At 38.9% G+C, this 22,703-nt stretch overlaps 1 protein-coding gene across 10 annotated transcripts in view; it reads left to right on the top strand.

Annotated features, from left to right (window-relative positions):
* MOB3B (MOB kinase activator 3B) overlaps positions 1-22,703 on the top strand; it is a 68,646-nt gene that overhangs the window by 27,907 nt on the left and 18,036 nt on the right. For 4 of the 10 annotated variants that reach the window (XM_038124287.1, XM_038124282.1, XM_038124280.1 and 1 more), the window contains 2 exons: positions 8,599-8,824; positions 10,123-10,730. In XM_038124287.1, the coding sequence (XP_037980215.1) occupies positions 10,313-10,730 (418 nt within the window). In that variant the 5' untranslated portion in view covers positions 8,599-8,824; positions 10,123-10,312. Of the gene's footprint in view, positions 1-5,158; positions 7,688-8,598; positions 8,825-10,122; positions 10,731-22,703 lie in introns of those variants that run through there. The other 6 variants (XM_038124286.1, XM_038124285.1, XM_038124284.1 and 3 more) reach the window with 3 other exon arrangements.

Below are 22,703 nucleotides of genomic sequence, written 5' to 3'. Positions count from 1 at the left end.
GTACTTGTGACTATAAAGGGCTTTGCCACAGTGATCTATTTATATAAAAAATGACCCAAACCCTTATTCCAGATCAGTTTGTGATTAGTTTTGTTTGCTTTGTCAAATTCCTTCTGAAGCACACCATGGGTTAAGCAGTATGCAAAAAAGGCTTTCAAAGTAGTTTAGTTCACTAGAAAGGTAAAGCAGAGTCATAAACTGGGAAGTTACTTTTCAGTGTGTAGGGGGAACAAGACAATTCCAGTTGTTCCCTAGGGAATACGGCTAGTGCATTGCTCCTCTAGTGCTGGTACTTTATGGTCTGTGCAGAGCTATGCAGTCAATACAATGCTGGCTAGTTACTATCTGCTAAACTGCATTAATGGCAGCACATTTTTGCTATCCTAAACTCTCCCCTGGTGAAAAATCCTTTTAACAGCAACAATTAGTTGTATTGTCATTGGAGAGGAGACTGGCAATCCTTAGAGGAGGTAGCTCTTTCAAGTGTTCTTTCTAATATTGTTCTTTGATTTATGATGTCACTGACTTCCTTTACTTCCTTTCATATTTCACATATCACGGATGGCAAGGAAAACAGGCTTTTTCCTCCAAGTGAGTCCTTCAAGACTCCTGATTTAGAGCTCTGGAGTGTGGATGGTTGCTCCACCCTAGGTATTCTGTTTTTATCTAGCAGATTCTCTTTTTTTCCCCCTATGCATGGTAGTAGGTCTTTTTGGCCAAATGCTAAAGTTTACATGGTGGGGATCAAAATTATTCCCCAGAGAAAAATTTTGTAAGCCATCAAGTCAGTTCAGTTCTGCAAGTTAATGTTATGTAGAAATCAACTTTGTGGATGATTTATTTCTTTGAATTTTGAAAGCACATATCCCACAACTAGACAATTATGACCCCACCACCACTTGCAGAGGCTATGCGATGTGACTGCATGCTGCTGAAGCATTGTATCCCTTGCCAAATTGCAGGCTACGACTACACCATGCCCTTGACCTATAAAACTGCGAAATCATAAATCTGTGAAGTCTTCAAAAGACATGTGTACAAATACCTTTCCTTCGTCTCCTTGATATAAGTTTGAAAATGTCCATCCTGGGATGCATCAGGTACAGCATTGCCAGCCAGCTGAGAGAGGGGATTGTCCCACTTTGATTTCCACTGGGGCAACCTCACCTTGAGTACTGGGAGCAGTTCTGGGTGCCACAATGTAAGAAGGACATTGAGCTGTTAGAGAGTGTCCAAAGGAGGGCCCAAGGATGGTGAAGGGCCTTGAGGTGAAGCTGTACGAGGAATAGCTGAGGTCACTTGGTCTGTTCAGTCTGCAGGAGCCTGAGGGGAGAACTCACTGCAGTTACAGCTTCCTCATGTGGGGAAGAGGAGGCGCAGGCACTGATCTCTTCTCTGGGGTGACCTGTGACAGGATCCAAGGGAATGACTGAACTTATGTCAGGGGAGGTTAAGGCTGGATGTCAGGAAAAGGTTCTTCCCCCAGAGCGTGGTTGGGCGCTGCAACAGGGTCCCCAGGGAAGTGGTCACAGCACCAAGCCTGGAAGAGTTCAAGAAATGTTTAGACAGTACTCTCAGGCACATGCTGTGACTCTTGGGGATGTCATGTGCAGGTCCAGGAGCTAAACTTAATGATCCTGATGGGTCCCTTCCTACTCAGGAATTTTGTGAAAATCAGCTGTAGTTGCTGCCGCTCTGTGTATTGCTATATTGAGTGCTTTGATCCAAACCATGAAAAGTAGACTTCTGCTATTATTTCATACACTTAGCTTTTCTGATAATCACATGGAGCTGTGCTTTAAAGTTAATAGATTAGGTCCTACAGCTGCTGGAGGTCCATTTCAGGACAAGATTACAGATTTGTGGTATAAATAACTGGAAGATATTTACAATTAAATTATCACTTTTGAGTTATTTGCAGTTAATTTGAGGGGCTGCACTGACTCCGACATGATTTTAGGTGAGTTTTGTTTCTTAGCAACATGGAGTTAAGGGTAAATTTTTTGTAACTGAAAATCATCATGTTCATGTACAGATCAGTGTTTGTTAAGAAAAGGTGCAGTGCACCAACTAAGGATGTCATAGCCTCCTTGCAGATCTTTGCTTTGGAAAATGCCTCTGATATCATGAATTTCTTAGAACAGTTGCTGAAGGCACTGTGTCACCAACAGTGTGTTTCTGCTGTCCATCCCGCCACATCAACCTGAGCTTTGGTAGGAGAAGCCAGACTAAGGCTAATGGTCTGAATGGGTGTCACCTGAACTTTTGACATCTTGTTTTCAGTCTGTTTGCTTGTGGGAAGTGCTGTTTTCACCACAGTGTTAGCTATTTGTCTCTGCCAGCTTAGTGTTTGTAATTTGACTCTGCCATTGTATCCCTGGTTTTTTGCGTACTTTACTTGGACAAGAAAATGAGTGGCTTTATTTGAAATGTCACTGAGATGGAACATATGATTTAGACATTTTTCTTAAAGCAGAACACATACACGGTTTCCTTAAGCTGAGATTTAGATCAAAAATAAAACTTGAGTTTGGCCAGGGCACAAGACTGGGATCCTTCAGACTAGGACGCCTGAAGTTCTAGGGCATATAAATTACTGGCTTCTAGCAAATAGGCCTTGTACAGAAAAGTCCTGGCATAAGGTCTGAGATCACATTTTTGTGTGTGCACATTATTTTGTTCCCTGGAGCTCATATGAGCTGACTAGCATCTTTTCAACGGAATTGAGTGGACTTGGTTTTAGGCTTTCATATGGGAATTGCATGGATGATCTGATAATGTTGGAGAGGGCAGGAAATAATATTTTAACTCTCTTAGAGTTTACTCAGTTTTGTCACTACTTTTAAAAGCCAGAATGTAGGTTTACGACTTAAGCTGAACAGAACAGAGAGATTTTTGAAGTTCAACCACAGTTTGATAAGGACATGTTATTGTTTTGTAAAGAAGAGTTTTCAGAGTGTAACAGTAAAATTTTAGCTCTGTTTTCTGAATTCATTATCAGAGCTCCCACTGAATGCAGCTTAGTCAACATTTCATCTTCAGGAACGGCTTGGAATCAGACATTAAGCAAGCTGGGGGAAAGAAGTGTTATATTACAAAATGTAATTTAATTTGTGGCCTTTTCTTCTTCAAGGCTATTAAAATACTCTTACTCCTTTCACCTGATCTTAGTATATTGACTTTAAAGGAATGAAGGATAACTCTTCTCTGTTGCAGCAAATGCTGCAGTATGCATACTACAAAAGCTTAACAACCATTCACTGTTGGTGTGAAGTCTCTGTCCCCAGATACCAAGAGATTTTTGCAGAAGCTGGGTTGGTGAGCTGGTTCTCTTGGTCTTCATATTGCAGTTAGTAAGCTGACCCACACAGTCCAACAGTATGGTCAGCTGTGTACAAGAGCAGTGACTGTAACAGCAGCTGGTGGTGAAACAAGCCATGTGCAGCTGTAAAGGCTTTGTTTTGTTGGTGGTGGAAGGATGTAGCAGGTAACAGGGGCTTGATAACTGAAAGCAGAGGCTGGTTTTGTACTTAGAAAATGTGGTTTAGTGATTCGGGATTAGTGGCACAGGATTCACTGTGCTTGCACATGTACTACCAACAGCTCAGGCCAGTAAAAAAGCCTGTGAACCAGAGAGAGAACTGGAAAAACCTGTGTGCAATAAAAAAAAAAAAAACAAAAAAAAAAAAAAAAAAAAAAAAAAAACCAACCAGCATTCAAAGGGAATGTCAGAACTGTGTGCTTCACTGTGATCTGTCACTCTGTCAGTAGTTACCTGAGCTAAAGGGAGTTCCCAATCTGCCTGAAAGTTTGGGAGGTCGGAAATTGTCATGGCAAACACTGTAATTCACTTAAGTGGCCGTGGCTAAATAACCACTCCCATGGGGTTTTAGTCCATCTGTCTCATCCTCTGCCTTCCACACATCTTTTCTTATGTTGTCCTTTTCTCTGTTTTGTGTGATCAAACAGGGTCAAAGAAGTCAATTGGGATGAAAAATCTGTGGGTTTTTTAATTATTACAGTTTACGTGTGAGTCTCATACAGCTCCCTGCAAGGGGATGAATAAATGCTTGGGCCAGGTATCATAGAGGAGATATCAAGAAGGTAGGAACATGAAAGGAGAGAAGAGAAAGTAGGACTGAGTTTTCAGAAAAATAATGTAGCCATACACACCCCTGCATGACTTTCAGCTTGTAATGGGTTAAGGCCTCATATTCCTGGGTAACAGGGGAACATAAGCTGAATTTCAGTGTAATCTAAGTAATGTATCTTCTGTAGTTTCTTTACTGTAGTTCTGAGAGATACTTATTTCAATTCACCTTAAATGATATGCTACAGGAAGTCCACATTCCTTACTAGAATGCCATGGATGCTGTAACCAATATAAACTTGTAGTGAATAAGTGTCAGGGTATTTTCAGTACCTTTGTTGTGATCAGTGTACTTTTGCAGAACTTCAGGTGATTGGATTTAAGATTTGTAAAAGGCACTAGAATGATACTAGTTGAGCAGCCAGTCATCTGCTAAAACATAAACATTTATCCCCATCAAGAAAAAGCATGCTTCATTTGCATTATTAAACAGCACTTATCATCTGAGATTTGAATATTCATATCTGATTCTGCCGCTGTTGAACAGCTGATGCACTTTATCATAGAAACGACTGCTGTTTAAGTCAACTTCTAATTGTTTTGTACAACCAGTTTTCCTAAAAGGAAAGAGGGGCTTCTCTGCTGTATAGAAGGGACCTTTGTTGAAAGAATTGGAATTAAATACTTGTAAACAAATTGTTATTTATTAATTATTTGTAAATAAATTATTGGGATACATAAGTGCAATACCACCTAACCTGCTCATGGAAAATAGGATGCAATGTTTAAGGGCATCAGTCTAAAATGGTCATGTGTTGTGCCCTGATCTAAGCCCAAGCCATTCCTACTCAGTCATTACAGTGATTGTGTTCTTTAGCCAAATATTTTTCAATTTTATCCTTATGAAAACCTCAGTATTTTTTAAGAACCATAAATCATTTACTTCAGGCTGGTCCAATTTAGCAACTATTTATCTCTTGTTTTATAGCTGCATTCATTTTTAAAGCACACAGTTTTCCAGTTTACAATGGACAGTTATCCATTGTATCTTGCTTTCCCTTTCCAGTATTTTACCTTAAAAAAGTATCAAAGGTTATTTATATTTGCTCCATTGGGCCTTAACACTTTGCTTATGGAAACACTATGCTGATTCCTGTGATTGTTTACAATTTTGGTTTTTTGTTAGTCTTGCAAAATCACTTGCTCCTTTTTTTTCCTCATGCCCAGACAGAGCAAAGTGTAGTTATTCCATGTCAAATGAATGCATATACTTACTTATAAGTTAGAAGTGTTTCTGACTGTGAGAAAGCTTCTTTCTAATCCACCTGAGTGTCTTGAGTCTGCAGGCCATTATTGTGGTTACTAGCATAAAGTAATCCCAGCAGCTTTAGAGGAAAGGAAATTGCCACTCAACCAGTATCACTCCTGAAAGAATGGGGAGAGGAGACTTAGATTTTAAAAAGAATAATATAAAAATGTAGAAGTGCACTGATGCAGAGTTGGTTTTCATATTGCGTATTGCTGGATAGTTATCTCTCTGTATGTTTTTTGTTAGAGAAGTAATGTTTCCTCTAATGTTGGAGAAGTAATGTCTGGTTTAATAAAATAGGATTTATATCAGTTACCTTCCCAGCAGACTTCTAAAGCTTGTGTAACTCTCCCTAGAATATCATGATGAAAGGTATGTGTCTAGAAACAGTGTGTCATTTAATATTCTTGTTCCCTGTGATTTAATAGAAAATATGTGGAGAAAGTATATAGTATGCTTTTAATGCAGCAGTGACTCTGATATGATGCTGGTCCTGATCTGTTGTTTGTTGTGGGTGTCTTTTTTAATGGCATCTGCATGGGTAGGACTGGTTTATGATTTCCAGATGTTGGTATACATGATTTTAGGCCAAGTTTCTGGCTCTGTCTGTGCATGAACTGGAGGACAGAGTTGGTCACTGTGGTTCTGATGCCATGGATGAAGCTTATGAGGTCTGGTTGTCCTGAGACCATCTCCACCTATGTGTTTACCATTCCAGGCATAGCTCTGCCAGTAAGGGAATTCACCCAGCTGCATTATACATGCTTTGGAATAGTCCACCAGGAAAAGATGTTGGTGACTATCCCAGAAATACACTGCTCTGAAAAAAAAGAGAAAGTAAATCACTGGGAGGAATTACCTCTCTGAGCTGCCCATACCAGGACAGTCATTTAGTTCAGAGGGACATGCAGGACACTGTCCCAAGTATACCATTAAGCCAAATACCATGAGTGATAATGTTATTCTTTATGCCTTTCTGTATAGTTAGAACCTGTCATAAAAGACTGGAGGCCAGTTTCCATCACTTTTGGCGCAAGTATAAACCAGGAGCAGTTCTGTTTGCATTACTATAGCTGTAAACTGTGAAGTATCTCTTATCAAGAGACAAATTTAGTTTAATGTGGAATGAGGGTGGGTGCTACTGTACTACAGGTTTCAAGGAGTTGCAATTCAGTCTGACCCGTATCACATTGTCCACAGTGTTTCAGTTTTGAAGCAGTTCTCCCAAGACCAGTTGAGATCATGAATCTGGAAGCATTTTTCATTCTTTTAAGGTGAAAACTGTCATAGAAGTGAATGTGATGACTGGCAAGGCAAATTACATTCTCAGTGCTTTAAAAATGGCGAGATTTTGTTTGTCATTTGTTGTTGAAGCTATCCTGATGAGTTTTCATTTTTGCTGATGTTATGCAATTTTGAAGCAATAGTTTTGATTTTTAAGTTCCCCTATACAAAGTTTTAATTGACAGTATGTGGTTTGGGATGAAATGAAAAATCTCTTGTCATGATTGTTGATTCAAGCACAGTACAGGGAGTGCTGGAAGTCTAAAGGCAATTGAGTTCCTGCAACGGACTGGTGAATCAGGCCTAAGCAAAGGAGTGGCCATCCTGTCATTAACATCTGCCACTTTATTGCCTAAGCAGAAAAGATGGTCTTAGACCACAATGACTTTGGTTAGAGCTCTCCCATTAGCATCAGCCTCTGAAGGATCCAAACCTAAAATGCGTGTGCTTGATCACTACTGAAAATAAGGTGAGCCTGTTCCTTTGTCTCCTGTCAGTAAAGAAAATGCTTCTTTATTCCAAGGAAGTAGTGGTGATGTTGTTTGCAGATGTTTTTATTTCTTTTTTCATTTCTGTTAGCTTTTGAGTAAGGACAATGGTTAATTAGATAGCAGATACCATCAAGAACCAGGGTGCAAAAAAAGCATTTCATAGAGTTGATTCACTGCAGTATTTTTGTGAAGGTCAGGTCTTATAGTTTTCTATTTTGCGTTCTTGAATGTGGGAATACATGAGATAGCAAGTCTGTTTGTCCCCCAGCCTAGCATTGCACAGTCTTCAGTCTTCATTTCCAAGCAGAGGAAGAAGAAAAAAATAAGCTCTTAGCAGAGTTGTATCTCTTAAGATAAGCAGTGAAATACAAGCCAGCATTGTATTTTTGTATTTTGTAAAGTTACAGAAAGATGAAAGAGGAACAGCCTCTGCTTTTATTGCAGGATACTGAACAGAGGATTCTCCAGACACAAAATGTATAGGAAGTTCTTGCTTGTTCTGATTCTGTACTGGTGAGTTAAAGAACAGTTTCATCTGACTGCGCAGCAGAATAATTTTTTGAATGAGTCTTAGAAGTGAATTTGACCAGAATTCTGTGTGTTCTTCCACAGAGATCTTCAACATCAACATAAGACATGAGATAATGAGTTGTTTGCTGAATGTTTTGGTTTAATTTTCTCTGAATTTTTTAAATTTTATGCAGATTTCCTGAATAGATGGATAGGAATGGGAAACATTATTTAATGTGATTCATTTTGTTGGCATATTTAGTAGAAAATAGCTCATAAAATACAGTCTGTTCTGTTTTTCTTAAGGAGCTTTAATTGCAGTGAGTACTCAGCTTCAAAGTGTCTCTTTTGAAGATGAGTTTTATTTGCTGCTCAGCTTCTCATTTTAAATAAAACTCCTTGCATATTCTGATGAATTTGTGCAGGTGATGAAGGGAGTCAAACCACATAAGAGCACCAAGTGTATTAATGTGGGGAAGAAAGTAATTACCTGAGCTGTAAAATTCTGGACTTAACCTGCTTATTATTGCAAACTGGGACATTGGCTCTGTGCCATCTTCAGGTGTGTCAGTCACAGGCTCAGTCTATGCAGCACTACTCACCTATGTTTTTATGGGCTTTTAAATAAATAGATGGCTGCCATCTATTTGAGGCTGGAAGTTTTGGGTCTTAGAAACAAACAACAAATTGTAGAGCAAAGCTGACTATTTAAAAGTACCTTCATTTCCTGCCGATGACATTTAACTCTTCCAAGGCTACTTTTGTTTAAAGTCTTCTTTCCCTGACCTTTGTCAGGGAAAGAATTTCTGGACTGGCATATTCAGGATCTCAGTCTTTGAATATTACTGAAAGGCTATGTCAGATATGACAATAATCTCCCTGGAGTTAATTCTAAGACTTCTTGGATTTTGCAGATATGGAAAAAATTACTGTTTATAAGGTCATGATTGGAATATCCCTCCATCATGCCACCAGGAAAAGTTAAAGCAAGCACTTCTCTGCTGATTCCATGTGACTGCTGCTTGCCAACAAATTAGCTTGCATGCTAGTCTTTCACGTATTTGGAAGAGGATTTTTTGTGGCATTTACATCCTATTGTGTGGATGCAGGGTCAAGCGCACCAAATTTCTCTTTGCTAAGGTAGGTGTTACTTTCTTGTGGATATTAAGAAGAAAGCAACACCTTTTTCACTTCCATTTTGCTCCTCAGCAAAGCCTCAGGCAACTGTCTTCAGAAGAATTTAGTGCTAGGCACGCACTGCCTAGTAAAATTTTCATGGACATGATTTCAGTTAAGGGAAGAAGTCAAACACAGATAATCCCATAAGAACTGACCACTGATAGGGGACAATTTTTGTATTGCTGTGTAGGTTTAAGCTATATTGTGTTACTTAGTTTAAATATTGCACAGAATGAAATTGTTTATTCTCTATATTTATTCACAAAATCTTTAGTACTAAAACAAAAGTCTAATTGAAGCAGCACCTATCTATCCTGTCACTTCTAAGTTTATACATTTAGTAATAATATACTCTTTTTCATGTACATATATGAGAGCAAACAAAGCTGTAATGCAGTAATTTATTTGTTCAGTCAGGCTCACTGTTGAAAACATTCCGCTGCTGACTTAGGTTAGATAGAACAACACAAAGTCTATGCTCTTGCTTTTGTAAGAACAATGACAAGTATTCCCCTGTAAAGAAGATGAATAGAGCTATAAAAAAGTGGTGGCTTCCCAATTGATAATAGTTCTACACAATCCAATAGAAATCTAAATCTACTACTGAATTTCTGAAGGTGAGTCAATAAAAGCAACAATCTCCATACAGTTTTGTGGGAAACAGGAATTATTTCTGTGCCATACCATAGTTATCCTTCTTATTTGGTTCTATGTGGTTTGCAAAAGTGAAAACCTCAATAATTTATAACAGAGAACAAATATGGATAAGTTTTGCTTGCTGATTTCTTTTTGCCACAGAGATGAGCACTGAAACTATGGCAAGTGCTTAGAAGGCCCCCTTGGTAGCTCCAGGAGCAGTTAGAGAAAGATTCTAAATTGTCACATAGTTTTTTTCCTACTGAACTTATATGCACATTTTGAATGTTATGCAGTGCTGTAAAAATGTAGCAAAGTGAAAAAGTTGGTTTTAAAATTTGAAGATCATACAAGATTTATTGAATTCCCATCTTTATAACTTAAGAGCCTCTATTTGGGTAGATATTTTAAAAGAACAGAGAGGTTAATTCCTTAATACTGCAAAAAATGAGTCACTTTAAAAAAAAATAAACCTTCTAGTTAGGGGTTGGGCAGTTTTTAAGGCTAGCATATTACACATTATTTTCATCTTATAATTGCTAGAAAATTCTGGTAAAATAGTAGCAAACTGACAGGACCAGACTTGAGTTTGGCATTGATGTGTATTGTTTCTGTATCCTTAGGGAAATGAAGCCTTTCAGGGAGGCTTTCAAGAGGAAGAGCCAATAAATTGCTCTGAAGTTGATACAAGCTTCTTTGGGAAAAAGAGCAGGGCCTGGAAAGCCTGTGATAGAGAGCAGCTGTTTTCAGATATTTGCATTAAATCTCAGATGTGCTTCCTGCCAGCTACTGCAGTGCAGAAGATTAACAGTCATGTCCATAGCACTCAAGCAAGTCTTTAATAAAGATAAGACTTTCCGCCCAAAACGCAAGTTTGAACCTGGAACCCAGAGGTTTGAACTTCACAAACGAGCGCAAGCATCTCTCAGCTCAGGTGTGGACTTGAAGGCAGCTGTGCAGTTGCCCAGTGGAGAAGACCAGAATGACTGGGTGGCTGTTCATGTTGTCGACTTCTTCAATAGGATCAACCTCATTTATGGAACTATCTGTGAGTTCTGCACAGAGAGGACCTGCCCAGTGATGTCTGGAGGCCCCAAGTATGAGTATCGGTGGCAGGATGACTTGAAGTACAAGAAGCCCACAGCATTGCCAGCACCCCAATATATGAATCTTCTCATGGACTGGATCGAGGTGCAAATCAACAATGAGGATATATTTCCCACAAGTGTAGGTGAGTGTAAGGAAGAAGTCCTAAAGCATAAACTGCCTTTCATTCTTGTTCTAAGCATGTTCTCTTCCCACATATTTAGGGACATAAAAGCTGTTGAACAGCAGATGGGGAGTAGGAGGGATCAGAAATAGTATGCAGTGTATGAAATGTTAACTGTGGTTTCTAGGTATGGTAGTGTTTGTTAGCCTTAAATGTTTGTCCCTGATGAGCCTCTCAGGTTAATCACTGAGGGTGATCGGCATTGCATTAATACCTTCTTGAAAACTAATCAAATTTGTATGGCTTTGCACTTTGTCCAGTTACCTAAACAGATACAGAATGGATGTAAAGCAAAACTAGTCAGACTGCTCTCGTAGTGTGTACATGTACAAGACAGTGGAGAATCAAGAATGCAGTGAACTTAGCCCTCCCGCCTTCTCTTAATTTCTCATCCAAAACTCACAAGTTGTGAATTATTCTCCAAAGTATTGTTTTCAGTACTACATGTAACTAATAAGCATTGTTATTATTTAAGCAGACAGCCTAGATGAGAGAGCTGTTAACAGCTTCACAAATTTCCTTTTATAATATTCTCTCTGAAGAGTAGTCCAAGTAGGTTGAAGTATCCTTGCTGAAAGTGGAAGAGTGCATTGTGTAGTGTAGACAGCATAAATATTTAGCTGCGGCTGCATGCAATGACAAAAAAGTTATCCTTTAGAAATGAACCTGCATGATTTTTAGCAGTTTTAATTAATGAGTCCTGATTTACTGCTTTCAAATGGAAAAACTGGGAGCTTTCTGTAAGAAATGTTAAGTTGTTATATATTAGTTGGCCCAGATGAGTAACAAACAGAAAGAATGCCATATGTTTAGATAAGTTCAGCCCAATATTTTGGAGTTTGTAGGCAGCTAGGGCCTGTGACTAATTGGTAGATCATACATCGAGAGTCTGTGTCGATCAGTGTTTCCAGACTTTTGAAATACCTTACACTTGGACTTGATGGCTATCTATCTGGATAAACCTGTGGTTTGTTTCATAGTTTCTATCACTTTTCTATTTTACTCTAGTAGGTAGAAAGGATGCATTAATTACATTTTTAATCTGGACTTTGACAACATGGCAAGAAGAAGGATGATATCAGAAGAAGCAGTATCATATATTTTGTGTAGCAAAAAATGGCTTTGATTTCTCAAGCATTGGTTGCTTTTTGTTTCTTCAGGATAAATGATTTTTGGAGTTGAAGATTGTTTGAAGGTGCAGAGAAATAGGTGATTTTGCTTCCCCTGGTATTTCTGCAGGCTTTTGTTATACCAAGTTTCTGCCTTGGAGTATTCCAATATTGCTCTGTTTTTTGTGTTGTTTGCATATGTAGAAAGTGTTGTCTATCAGCAGACATGGGGAGCAGGTAGCACAACTGGTGTGCTGATGGGTTTTACTGAACCAGCTAATAATCTCCAACACACAAGCATTCAGCCCGAGATGCTCCACCATTATATTTGTAATAAGACACTTCTGAAGGAGCTTTTGTCCTGATGGTTTACCTATTGTAAGATAAGAATGACATCAGTAAATACTCTCAGTCTAGTTCTCTCAGCAGCTTCTGCTGTTGTCAGTTAAATCAAACATGAAGAAACTGAGGAAGGGGAAAGACATCTGGTCTCTAACATGGGGCTGGACTCTGATAAAAGTCAAAACAGGAAAGCCCAATGTTCATAGAAATCTTTGTCTCACTTTAAATTGATCCAAAGGAAAGGGACAAGTCTGCATGTATTGGACTGTGCCGTATTCATATCACAGACTGAGATGATTGGACAGTCCCATAAAGAGATTCTATAGATACCTTTAGAGCACTATTAGAGCAGCACTTGTACCCCCATTTCTTTCTTGCCTCCTCTTTAGCCTTTGTTGCAGATACCATCCTGGCCCCCTGCATACTTCTCATTATCTTTTTGATTTACCACTTTTCGTATGAAACGGCTGATAAAATTTTTTGTGAGGCTTTAGATCTTTCAATTCAGGGACAGATATAATGCTGTGTTGAATTTAGTGTTCTGGGTGTCTCTATGTGAGCAAGTCCCTACTTAGGGACTCAAAACATTCAAAGGGAAGTTTGGATCTGTTCCTTGGGAAAGTTGCCGTTCAAAAGAATCTTTTTGGTTGATTTTCATATCAGTCCCATATTTGGATGTGATACTACCTGTAAACCTATCTGCTTATAAAGCAGAGTACTGCTTATAAAGCTGTTGAATGAAATGCAGTCACTGAGCATGTGTATTGTTACCTGTTCTGCATTTCACAAGTGATCAGAGAGGGAACCTTTGTTGCTATGTTAGGTACTGTTTATTCTTACCTGTTCTACAGCAGCCTCTTGGCTAGCCTGTGCACCATAGGCATAGAACTAATTAAAATCTCAATTTTCATGCACATAAATTAATGGTGATGAATATGACAATTGTTCACTCTTCACAGCAGCTGAAATTAATCTTGAAAGATGATATACTCAGAAAACAAAACAGGCTTATGTATGACCTTACTATTAGAGCAACAGTTTTAAAGTGTTGAGTGGCCATAAATTAGAGATTGCTTCATTGCTTTGAATCTTTCTAGTCTAAAGATAATTGTTCTGGAAAAAAAAAATGTGTCCAGTGGATGGTATTTGGGCTTTTTCATTAGCAGATAAGTTTAATGAGGAGATCCAGAGTTGGATTAGTAAGTGCTGTTCACAGAAACCCTGAACACACTTTTCTGAGCTTAATCCTATTAAACTTTTCCTCTTTCATTTAGCATGTCTCATGCAAACTATCTAAAGAGGGATTTCAAGAACTGTAATTAAGTGCAGCTTTCACTGAGGAGCTAGTTTCAAGGAAAATAATTTCAGAGTTGGGATAGCCAGGTTTGGTGGGATCTTCATTTTGTGGTGGTGGTTTCCCTCTGTGGTTAAAAAAAACCCAAAAAACAAAAACCAAAAAATGCAAATGAAATTGAGTTATAAATTGTTATAAATGTCATATTTAGCCTTGTCAATGTTTATACTGGCACAAGAGGCCTCTTACCAGTCATCCTGTGGTCTGGTATTTCCTTTCTGCTTTCCCCTGTCCTTCTGGTTTATTCATTTTCTGGTAAAGAGCCTCATCCCTCAACTACTCTCCCACTTACAGGGAGCTAGTTGCATGGAAAAAGAAGAACTGTCAAGAATTGTGTGCAGGTGATAAAAGCAGGTGCTCAATATCAAGACCACTTCTTTATGTAGCAAAACTTGAAGGACCGTTTTTGTAAAATGGCCTCACCGTCTGTAGAAGATTGTATACATGATTATGTTCTTGTCATTAATTCCATTATTACCCATTTCTTTATCTATTTAAGTGGATTTAAGGCATGTAAGAGGCTGACAGCTCTGGAAACTAGCTCTGTAAGTAAATACACAGAGATCTGTTTCAGTCCTCAGTGGGTTAGAATGCAGTAATGGAACAGAGGAGAGTCTGTATGCCTGCTCAGCCACTACAATGAAGCTGTCCATCCCCAAAATTAATTTTTGTAATGTGCTGTTTTTAGAGGAAGAAAAAAGTACAGAACACCCATAAGTAGTGGTGTCCCATGTAGGAACTGGGGTGGTCTGTCCAATATCTGCCATCTCCATTGTTCTTGAGAAATTCAGCTTTCCAGCGCATTGTCAGTACATATGTTGAGTGACACAAATCAGTCTCTCAGAGAATCAGCAATGCCACAACCACAACTTCTACCCTAACTGAACTTGTGACCTCTTCTCTTTAGCCACCTTCACAGCACAGCTGATGTCTACATTGTTTACGTAGGCATGCTGGGGTTGAGCTTGTGCCCAACTCAAAAAGTGTGGGAAATGTGATACCTTGAACATACTTTACCTTGGAAAGTGGGTTTTTGTGAACTGAGCACTCTGCATTCTGCAGTGATTTGTGAATTCCTTGCTGTGATGAACAAGAAGAATAGCTTCTTATGTGAAACCTTATAAAAAAGACACTGTGTCATAGGCTGCAAGGCAGAATGTGTGTAGGAGAAGAATTTACATATCATAATGACTTTGCTGGTTCATTGTTTGGAACACAAACAAAATAAGATTCACAGGAATTAGTTTTTTAGTGACTACCTCTTGCTTATGTTTTTTGCCAAATTGGAGTTGTTGTATAAGCTCAGAAATATTGTAGAAAATTTTTGGTAGTCCCTACTTTGAGAAATGTATTTTCATCCTTAAGGTCAATCTTGTGAGGACAACACTGGTACTTTGGAGCATGTTTTATGCACAATCTGGCCAAAGGAAGAGATGTGTGCCCTGATGATAGGGCATCATCAGCTGCACCAGATACATGGTAACGATCGTCAGAATGAATGTGATCATAGAGGCATGAATATAAAATAATTTAGTCCTAATTTGTTTAAAGAACAATCTCAATTTGATTTCACTGTTTGCTGGAGTGCCACTTAGTGTGGCTCTTAGGGAACTTTTGGAAGGCCTAAATCTAGGAGAAGATTTTGCTTCAGACAGAAACATCAATACTATCTTTTAAGTTTCTCCATCCTCTTTCAAATAGAAATTTGGCCTTGTAAATTCATATAGATTATGTAAATGGAGCAAAAGCAGAAACTTTAGGAGGGAGGAAACTTATTAGTTGATTTTAAATGACATTCTCATGTCTTTTATAGGTATTTTTTTTAAGAAAGTCAAATATGTATGTAGAAAATACTTGGATAAAAAAACATTGTGCAGCTAAAAGCCAGAAATAATGTGGCCAGCAGGACCAGGGCAGTGATCTTCCCCCTGTGCTTGGCACTGGTGAGGCCCACATTGAATCCTGTCCCTAGTTCTGGCCCTCTCCCTACAAGAAGGACATTGAGGTGCTGGAGGGATTTCAGAGAAGGGCAAAAAGGCTGCTGAAGAGTCTGGAGCACAGGTCTTTTGTGGAGTGGCTGAGGGAGCTGAGTGTGTTTAGTCTGGAAAAAAGGAGTCTGAGAGAGGCATTGCTCTCTACAGCCACCTGATGAGAGGTTGCAGCCAGGTGAGGTTCAGCCGCTGCTCTCAGGTAGTCAGCGACCAGACAAGACAAAATAGCCCTATGTTATGCTAGGAGGAGTTTTGATTGAATATTGGGGAAAATAATTCAACTTGATCTTAAGGGTCTTTTCAAACCTAAATAATTTCATTATTCTTTTATCTTTAAACACAAAGCCAAGAATTATATATTCAGATAACCTGAAACATTTGTAAGTACAGTGTTCATTCTGATAATGCCACAGAGAAAACTATCAAACTTTTTCAACAGGAGTTATTATAGGTGTAATTAAGTCACTTGTATGTTAACCATTAAAAGACAACTGTATTTGTACATTTCTGTGCCTAGTTCTGCAGAAGTTCTCTGCTTGAGGAGCTTTACGTGCTCATAGGAAAAAAAGTCAGCAAGAAATTACAGGAAGAAAAATTATTTCCAGAGAAAAGCTGTTTAGTATGGCTTCTGCTAGGATGAATTTTTCTGCATCATATTGGTTTGGTCAGTGCTTTCAGCTGAACACTTACTGGTAGTGCTGCACATAACCTGATTAGTCCTTGTTTACATGACTGCATCTTACGTATTTATTTTCTTCATGAGCGTGTTTGCATGTGTTGAGGCTACACCAAAAAAGTTAAACGTAGGGATGATGGGGGTCATTCTGAAGGGAGTTTATTTCAGAGACTTTGAGTGGCTTCCCTTTAGCTCTGTGGTGGTTGTATACACTATTTTTGTGGTATGTGGGCCACTGTATTCCCTCATGCAGAGGATTGTCAATACTCTGTTCCTTAGCTACTCAGTACTTTGACGTAAACAACTTGAAATCTAGACTGTGATGTGATCTTGAAAAAGACAGCTGTATTTCTGCTAGTGTATTGATTATTAAGGATAGTGAGAGGCCTGGCACCTTAACAGATAACTTTAAGTAGGAAGGAAAACAGTTTCCTTTTTGTTTTTGAAAAATGTAAGTGCATGCAACCCTGAACATGAACATACAAGGTTACTTAGGAAGTACAGGAGAAGAAAAAAACAGATGTCAGTCTTGCACTATTGTCAGTCTTTGTATTGTCAGAGCAATGTTAATTTTGTTAGAAAACTTTTCTACACAAACCTCCTGCCTATTCACTGTCCCTTTGTCCTTAGCAAAGAGACCCAAGGCTTGCTGTTTATGTTACACAAGACTGTGGTAGAGTAATTCAGCCATTCATTGAAATAGAACAGATTTAAGTTTATGTGCTACATTCAGGAAAAGCTGAATTACTCTTAAAAGCAGGTTCAAGTCATCATTGGTTCACTATGGGAAAAGAGCTTGTTCGTGCTTTTGTCATAGCTGTCAAACTATAGGCACCACACATGATTCACAGCTGGTACACAAATACTAGTGACACTGCTGTAAAACATGTTTCTTCTTTTAATGTTCCAGTAATGAGTTTAAAGTAATGACATTTTCCCTGTTTGAATGGAAAATTGTTTTCCTGTCAAAAATGGGGTTTGAACATAGAATTGTTCATATTAGCTGGCAGTACTGTAATACTCCCAAGACATGTTTTCTACAACTTCCTAGCTAATGAGCTAATGTCAACTTCAAAAATAGCTGAAAAGTTTTTGAAGTATATATAGGTCCACACTGAATGTCAGAAAATAAAGTAACTGAAAACACTAGAACAACTCAGCAAAATCGGATACTCACCAGCTTATGCTCCATGATTCGATAGGACAAATGTGTGCTTTGGTTCTAGCATGGAAACATGATATGTACCAGGGATCTGCCTGACTTCAGAAAACCTAAACAAAACTTAGAAGCTTTTTGCTTTCTACGTTTATGGGTCTATCCAAGAAAGCATAAAATGCCCTCTTACACCTTTTCAATGTCCTGGAAAAACCAAAGCAGAAGCCTTGAATTTTCAGAGCAGCAATGCAAATACTTCTATAAATAGGACCAATATAAGGCATGTCTGTAGGGGATGAGTGTTAATTGGTGGTGAGTCCTTGATAACTGGGAGTTGTGTTTTCTCAGTCCACCAACACAGGCCTTTCTATATGACTTGCTTTCTTGCTCCTTAAAAAACCATCCTGTGGTTGTTCATGGGAGGTGTACAACTCTACAGGATCATAGTTTTTAAGCCCTGTAGAATTTCATCTACAGTTTCCAATCTACCCATAAGTTACTTCTGTGCAGAGCTGTTACCCCCATGAAAATCTACTTTCTATTTGACTGGAATTACACTGATATACAACAGAATCTGGAAATTAATAATTCTGTTTCATTCTCTTCTTAAGAATGTAACTGTCTGTAAGCTTAGCAGTTTTGATTGAAACCCATCAACCAACACATTCCAGAAACTGCTTGCAGTGAAACAGAAAAAAAATGTACATCCTGCATATGCTTTTTGGTGTTCAAAGCCAGAAGATTAAAGCCAGTCTTATAAATTTATCTGTGGCAGGGCCTAGTGCTTGAACTACAAACAGATCCAATGAGTAAAAGAAATAATGTAAATAGTTGCCTTCTCTGTTACCTTCTGCAAGCCATGTGGATAGGCCTGCATAACCTGTATTGAGGCAAAAAACTTTACTTCTCCTATCCTAATGTTCAATGTAGGCTCTGAGTGCCTAAGTAGTGACTGAGAGACACCAGGCAACTGTTACTACCCTGTAACTCACATTAATGACAGGCTCCCCAGAGAAAGGCTCTGCAGCCTGACAGTCATTCTTGGGCTGAGTTGCAAGCTCTGTGTCACAGAGATAAACAGCCTTTATAGTAGAAATCCTTCTGTTACAGTGCCACAGAAGTTACATGTGCATATTGTGGACTGTGGAAATATAAAATAATTTTCAGTGTCTGACACTGTTTATATGAAACCGCAAGCCATTACACAATTTTCAATTACACATTTAACCTGAAAGAATTGTTTCCAAGTAGAGAAATACCACAAAAGCCAAGGCCTAAATTGTTCCCTTTTCCCTGAAGACTCATCTAAGATGCTGTCCAGCAGATGATTTTCCACAGCAGTTGCTTTCTCCATATGCAAATGAACATAGGAATTTCCTAGAAACACAGATCTCTGTAGCGTTTCATGCGTCTCCCTTTCCAGAAGTTAGCTTCACTAGGAAAATCCTCTGAGTCATGCTTAGAATCCTTGTAATAGGGGGTATATGTGATACCTATTCAGTGACTGTTTTGTATTACTGAGCAGAAAATAACACTTGCAGGAAACTCAAAAAATTAGGAAAGACTTGACAAATGCTGAGAGCATCTCAGCAACAGTATGGATTGAAACAGGCTTTAGTGACAGTGCTGACATGGGGGATTTTTTATTTCTTTCCATCTCATAGTGATTCATGTCTAGGAATTTCAGAAAGGCAGTGTCATTTCATATGCCTGAAAATATACAGTGGAAACTTTTATTTCCTTCTCATAATGTGAATCAGTGGCACTTTGACTCATTTAGAAACAAAAGGATGGTTGCTGAGTAATCGGTAGGAATCAGAGATAATCAAGAAGGGAATAATCAAAGTCAATTAATAGTTGGAGGAGAAAAGGGAGAACAATGAACAGGATATCTTTGATAGACTAACCTCTCATCTGGATATGGAAAGAAGCATCTTTTCATTTAAAAATATGATGTTCAGGTGAACTGAGAAACATTATAGTTTACAAGTGAATGTATACTGTCAACATTAGCATGGCGAAATAATAGTGATTGTTATTTGTACAGCATTGACTCTAACCAGACTTAACAGAAAAAAGTCAGTCCTCTAATAGACAAATCCCTGAAGCAGGCTATAGCACTCAGCAGCAGAAACATGTCCAAATCACATGCTGGATGACATAATATCTTTTAGAAAAGTGCCAGTGAATATTTAGGCATTATAACAATACATCTGTTTAGAATTTATATGCTTTAAAATTAGTTGTGTACCACGACGGCCTTTCTTTTGGATCTTTAGGGCTTGGTTTTGTTTGTGTTTTTTTTTAATGAGATGTAGTTGTTCAAGAGCCCTATAAGGCATGGTAAATATTACTATTTCACTTGTCAAATTAAAGGCCAAATCTCAGGTACTCAAAGTAGTCTACAAGTGTGAAAGTAGCTGTTCAGGTAGGAAATTCTAAGTAAAAATTATTTTTCTTGAATTGTGGTTTGTTTGTTTCTTTGTGGATCCAGAAACAGGTCACAAACACATGGTAGTGTCAGTGACACCAAGTGTATTCTTTATCTGTTCCTAAACTCCTAGGTCTGTATATGCATTTAGAGTGAAGAGTAAAGAGAATGAAAACTGAAAGGCTTTAGAAAGACTCCAAATCCCGTGCATTTCTAGCCCTCCAAGAGAATGCTTGATGCACTTTCTGGTGGAATTAAAATTGTAGCTCAAACAGAAAGATTTTTCCTAGCTGTTTGTTTACTCAGAACCTACAAGATTACACTTTGAACGTTTGGTTCCAGATCCATGGCTTTTAAATAAACAATCTACAGAAGCAAGGCTGTAAAGGTCAAAGCAAAGGTCCATTCAGCCAAACAGGGAATGTTCATTGTTCAGTGTAAGAAAAGGAAAGGGAAAGATGCTATTTCCCAATTTCCAGCAATCCACATGATAGAGATTGTCTTGGAGGAGTCAAAATATTCTCTGACTTGGGGAAATATGGTAAGAATGACCATCTCATAAATTACAATCTTACTGTTTTATCTTTGTGGTGACTCCCTGTTTTATGCATTTTCAATTTTTCTACTGTTTTGGGCTGCATAGAGAATTTCTGCCCATGAATTTTCCTGGCAAAGATAAGAGCAGATGATAAATTATCCTTGGACAGGCATATGTTCTTTGGATAAGCCCTACAGTGGATGCTAGGAATGTATAAGAGGCAGCACACGATTCACGGGAATGGACAATCTCAATCTAACACCATACACAGCATTGACTTCTAGGAGTGCGGTGAAACTTAACTGCCTGAAGGAATAAAGTAAAGGTCAGTAGGACCTTTAAAAAATAGGTGGGATCAAGAAAGACTATAAAGCCCTGACAAGGCAGGTGAAAAATATCATAAGTCATCCCCGTGTCCTAGTCATCTCCTTATCTGTCGTCCCTGTTGTTGATAAATCAGGACAGCCAGAGGCAGACACATTGTGCAAATCAATGTCTGTGGCCAAAACCATCAAGAAAGTTTTGGCTTCTATAACAGTGGGTTGTGTTTTTGTGATTTTTAGCCTGTTATAGGGGAAGGGGATCCCCCTGGCTAAAACGGGCAAGAGACTCATTGGCAGCACTCTGGCCAGTCTGGTGACATGGGCTTTAAACTGAAGGACTGGGAGGCAGGGTGCAAATGGCAACGATTGTGCCATAGCTTCCTCCTGGGAAGCAGGTCATAGCAACCACTGTGGAGTCAGATGTGCGTTGGCTGCCACTGGAGTTGAGGATCAAAACACAAAACACATTGGGGGTGCTTATAGTTACAGTGAATCCTCTTACACGCTTCCTGGGGAATGTGGTTTCTTGATTATATTATTTTATGTATATAAGATATATATATATATATATGTAAAAATATTAGTGCCTGCATACAAATGGATGCAGCATAGCAAATATATAAGAACTGGAAATGTATGTGTACGCAGGGCCATGATCTCACTGGAATATTGTCATGGATAGGTATGAGGGGAAGTAAGGACGGGTCAGAGAGGTGAGGTGGTAAAGTTGCTCTTTATGTGAGAGAGTAACTGGAATGTATCAAGCTTTACTCAGCTGAGAATTTATAGGTAAGAATTGAGGGACAGGCACAATTTGGGTGGCACTCTTGTGAGTGTTCACCATAGCCTACATGGTCAGGAGGAGGAAGTTGATGAGGCACAGGCTCTGGTTCTCCTGGGGGACTTCAGCCACTCTGGTATTTGCTGGAGGGGCTACACAGCCCAGCACACACAGTCCAGGAAGTTCCTGCAGTTTATTGAAGATAACTTTTTGATGCAAGTGGTGGAGGAACCAGCGAGGAAAGGTGTGTTGCTGGACCTTGTATTAACAAACGAGGAGGTACCAGTTGAAAACATAAAGGTTGGGGACAGCCAACCCTAACAATTCTGTGATCTCTCACCAGAGCATTTGGGTGCAGCTTTTCTGTAGGAGTACATCATCCCTTAGTACAAAAGTGGCATGTACGGCCCATGCTCCTGAGAGGTACAGGAACAGTCATATTCACAATGCTTGTTACGATACCTATCTAAGCCCCACTGTATTATTTCCCAATTGCATATGTAATTCTGAATTAAAGGAACTTCTGCTGCGTCACTGAAACATTTCAAAGCTGCTTTCACATTCTTGGAACATATTGGGGAACTCTAGACTTTCAAACACCAATTTAACCAAAATGATCCTTTTGCTACTTTCTTCCATTATGGCAGCACTGGGGCTCATCCTACATATGAATCAAGGCTGCCATTTCACTCATTTAGAAATATTTCTTTCAGAATCAGCTAGCTCAAAAATTTCAGTAACATCTTTGTTTGTCTTTTAATAAACGTAACTGAGCAGTCTGGTTTGCTAGGTTTATGTTTTGTCTCTTTACAGTGTCACATTGCAGATAGCAAAACAGTCAGTCTTTTAACAGGGTTAGAAGGGGAAGGGGATAAGGCCAGGCTCTCTAGAGATGAGCACTAGAGCTGGTGCAATGGACAGCCCAGCTGAAGTGCACCTAGACCAATGCACGTGGATAACAAACAGGAGAAGCTGGAAACCATTGTGCATCAGGAAAGCTATGATGTGTTTGCCATCATGGAAACTTGGTGGAATGACTACCATGGCTGGAATGCTGCAATAGATGAAATAAACTCTTCAGAAGAGAGATGGGCAAAGCAGCAAAGGGGTTGGGGTAGCAATGTACCTTAGGGAGTGTTTTGATTGTACTGAAAGTGATAATGATGAAGATGACAAGGTTGAGTGCCTATGGGTGAAGATCAGGGTAAAGATCTGGAGAGTGGATGGTGGGAG

Source organism: Motacilla alba, chromosome Z (assembly GCF_015832195.1).
Source record: "Motacilla alba alba isolate MOTALB_02 chromosome Z, Motacilla_alba_V1.0_pri, whole genome shotgun sequence".
NCBI lineage: Eukaryota > Metazoa > Chordata > Aves > Passeriformes > Motacillidae > Motacilla > Motacilla alba.
This window is presented reverse-complemented; position numbering and strand designations above follow the sequence as displayed.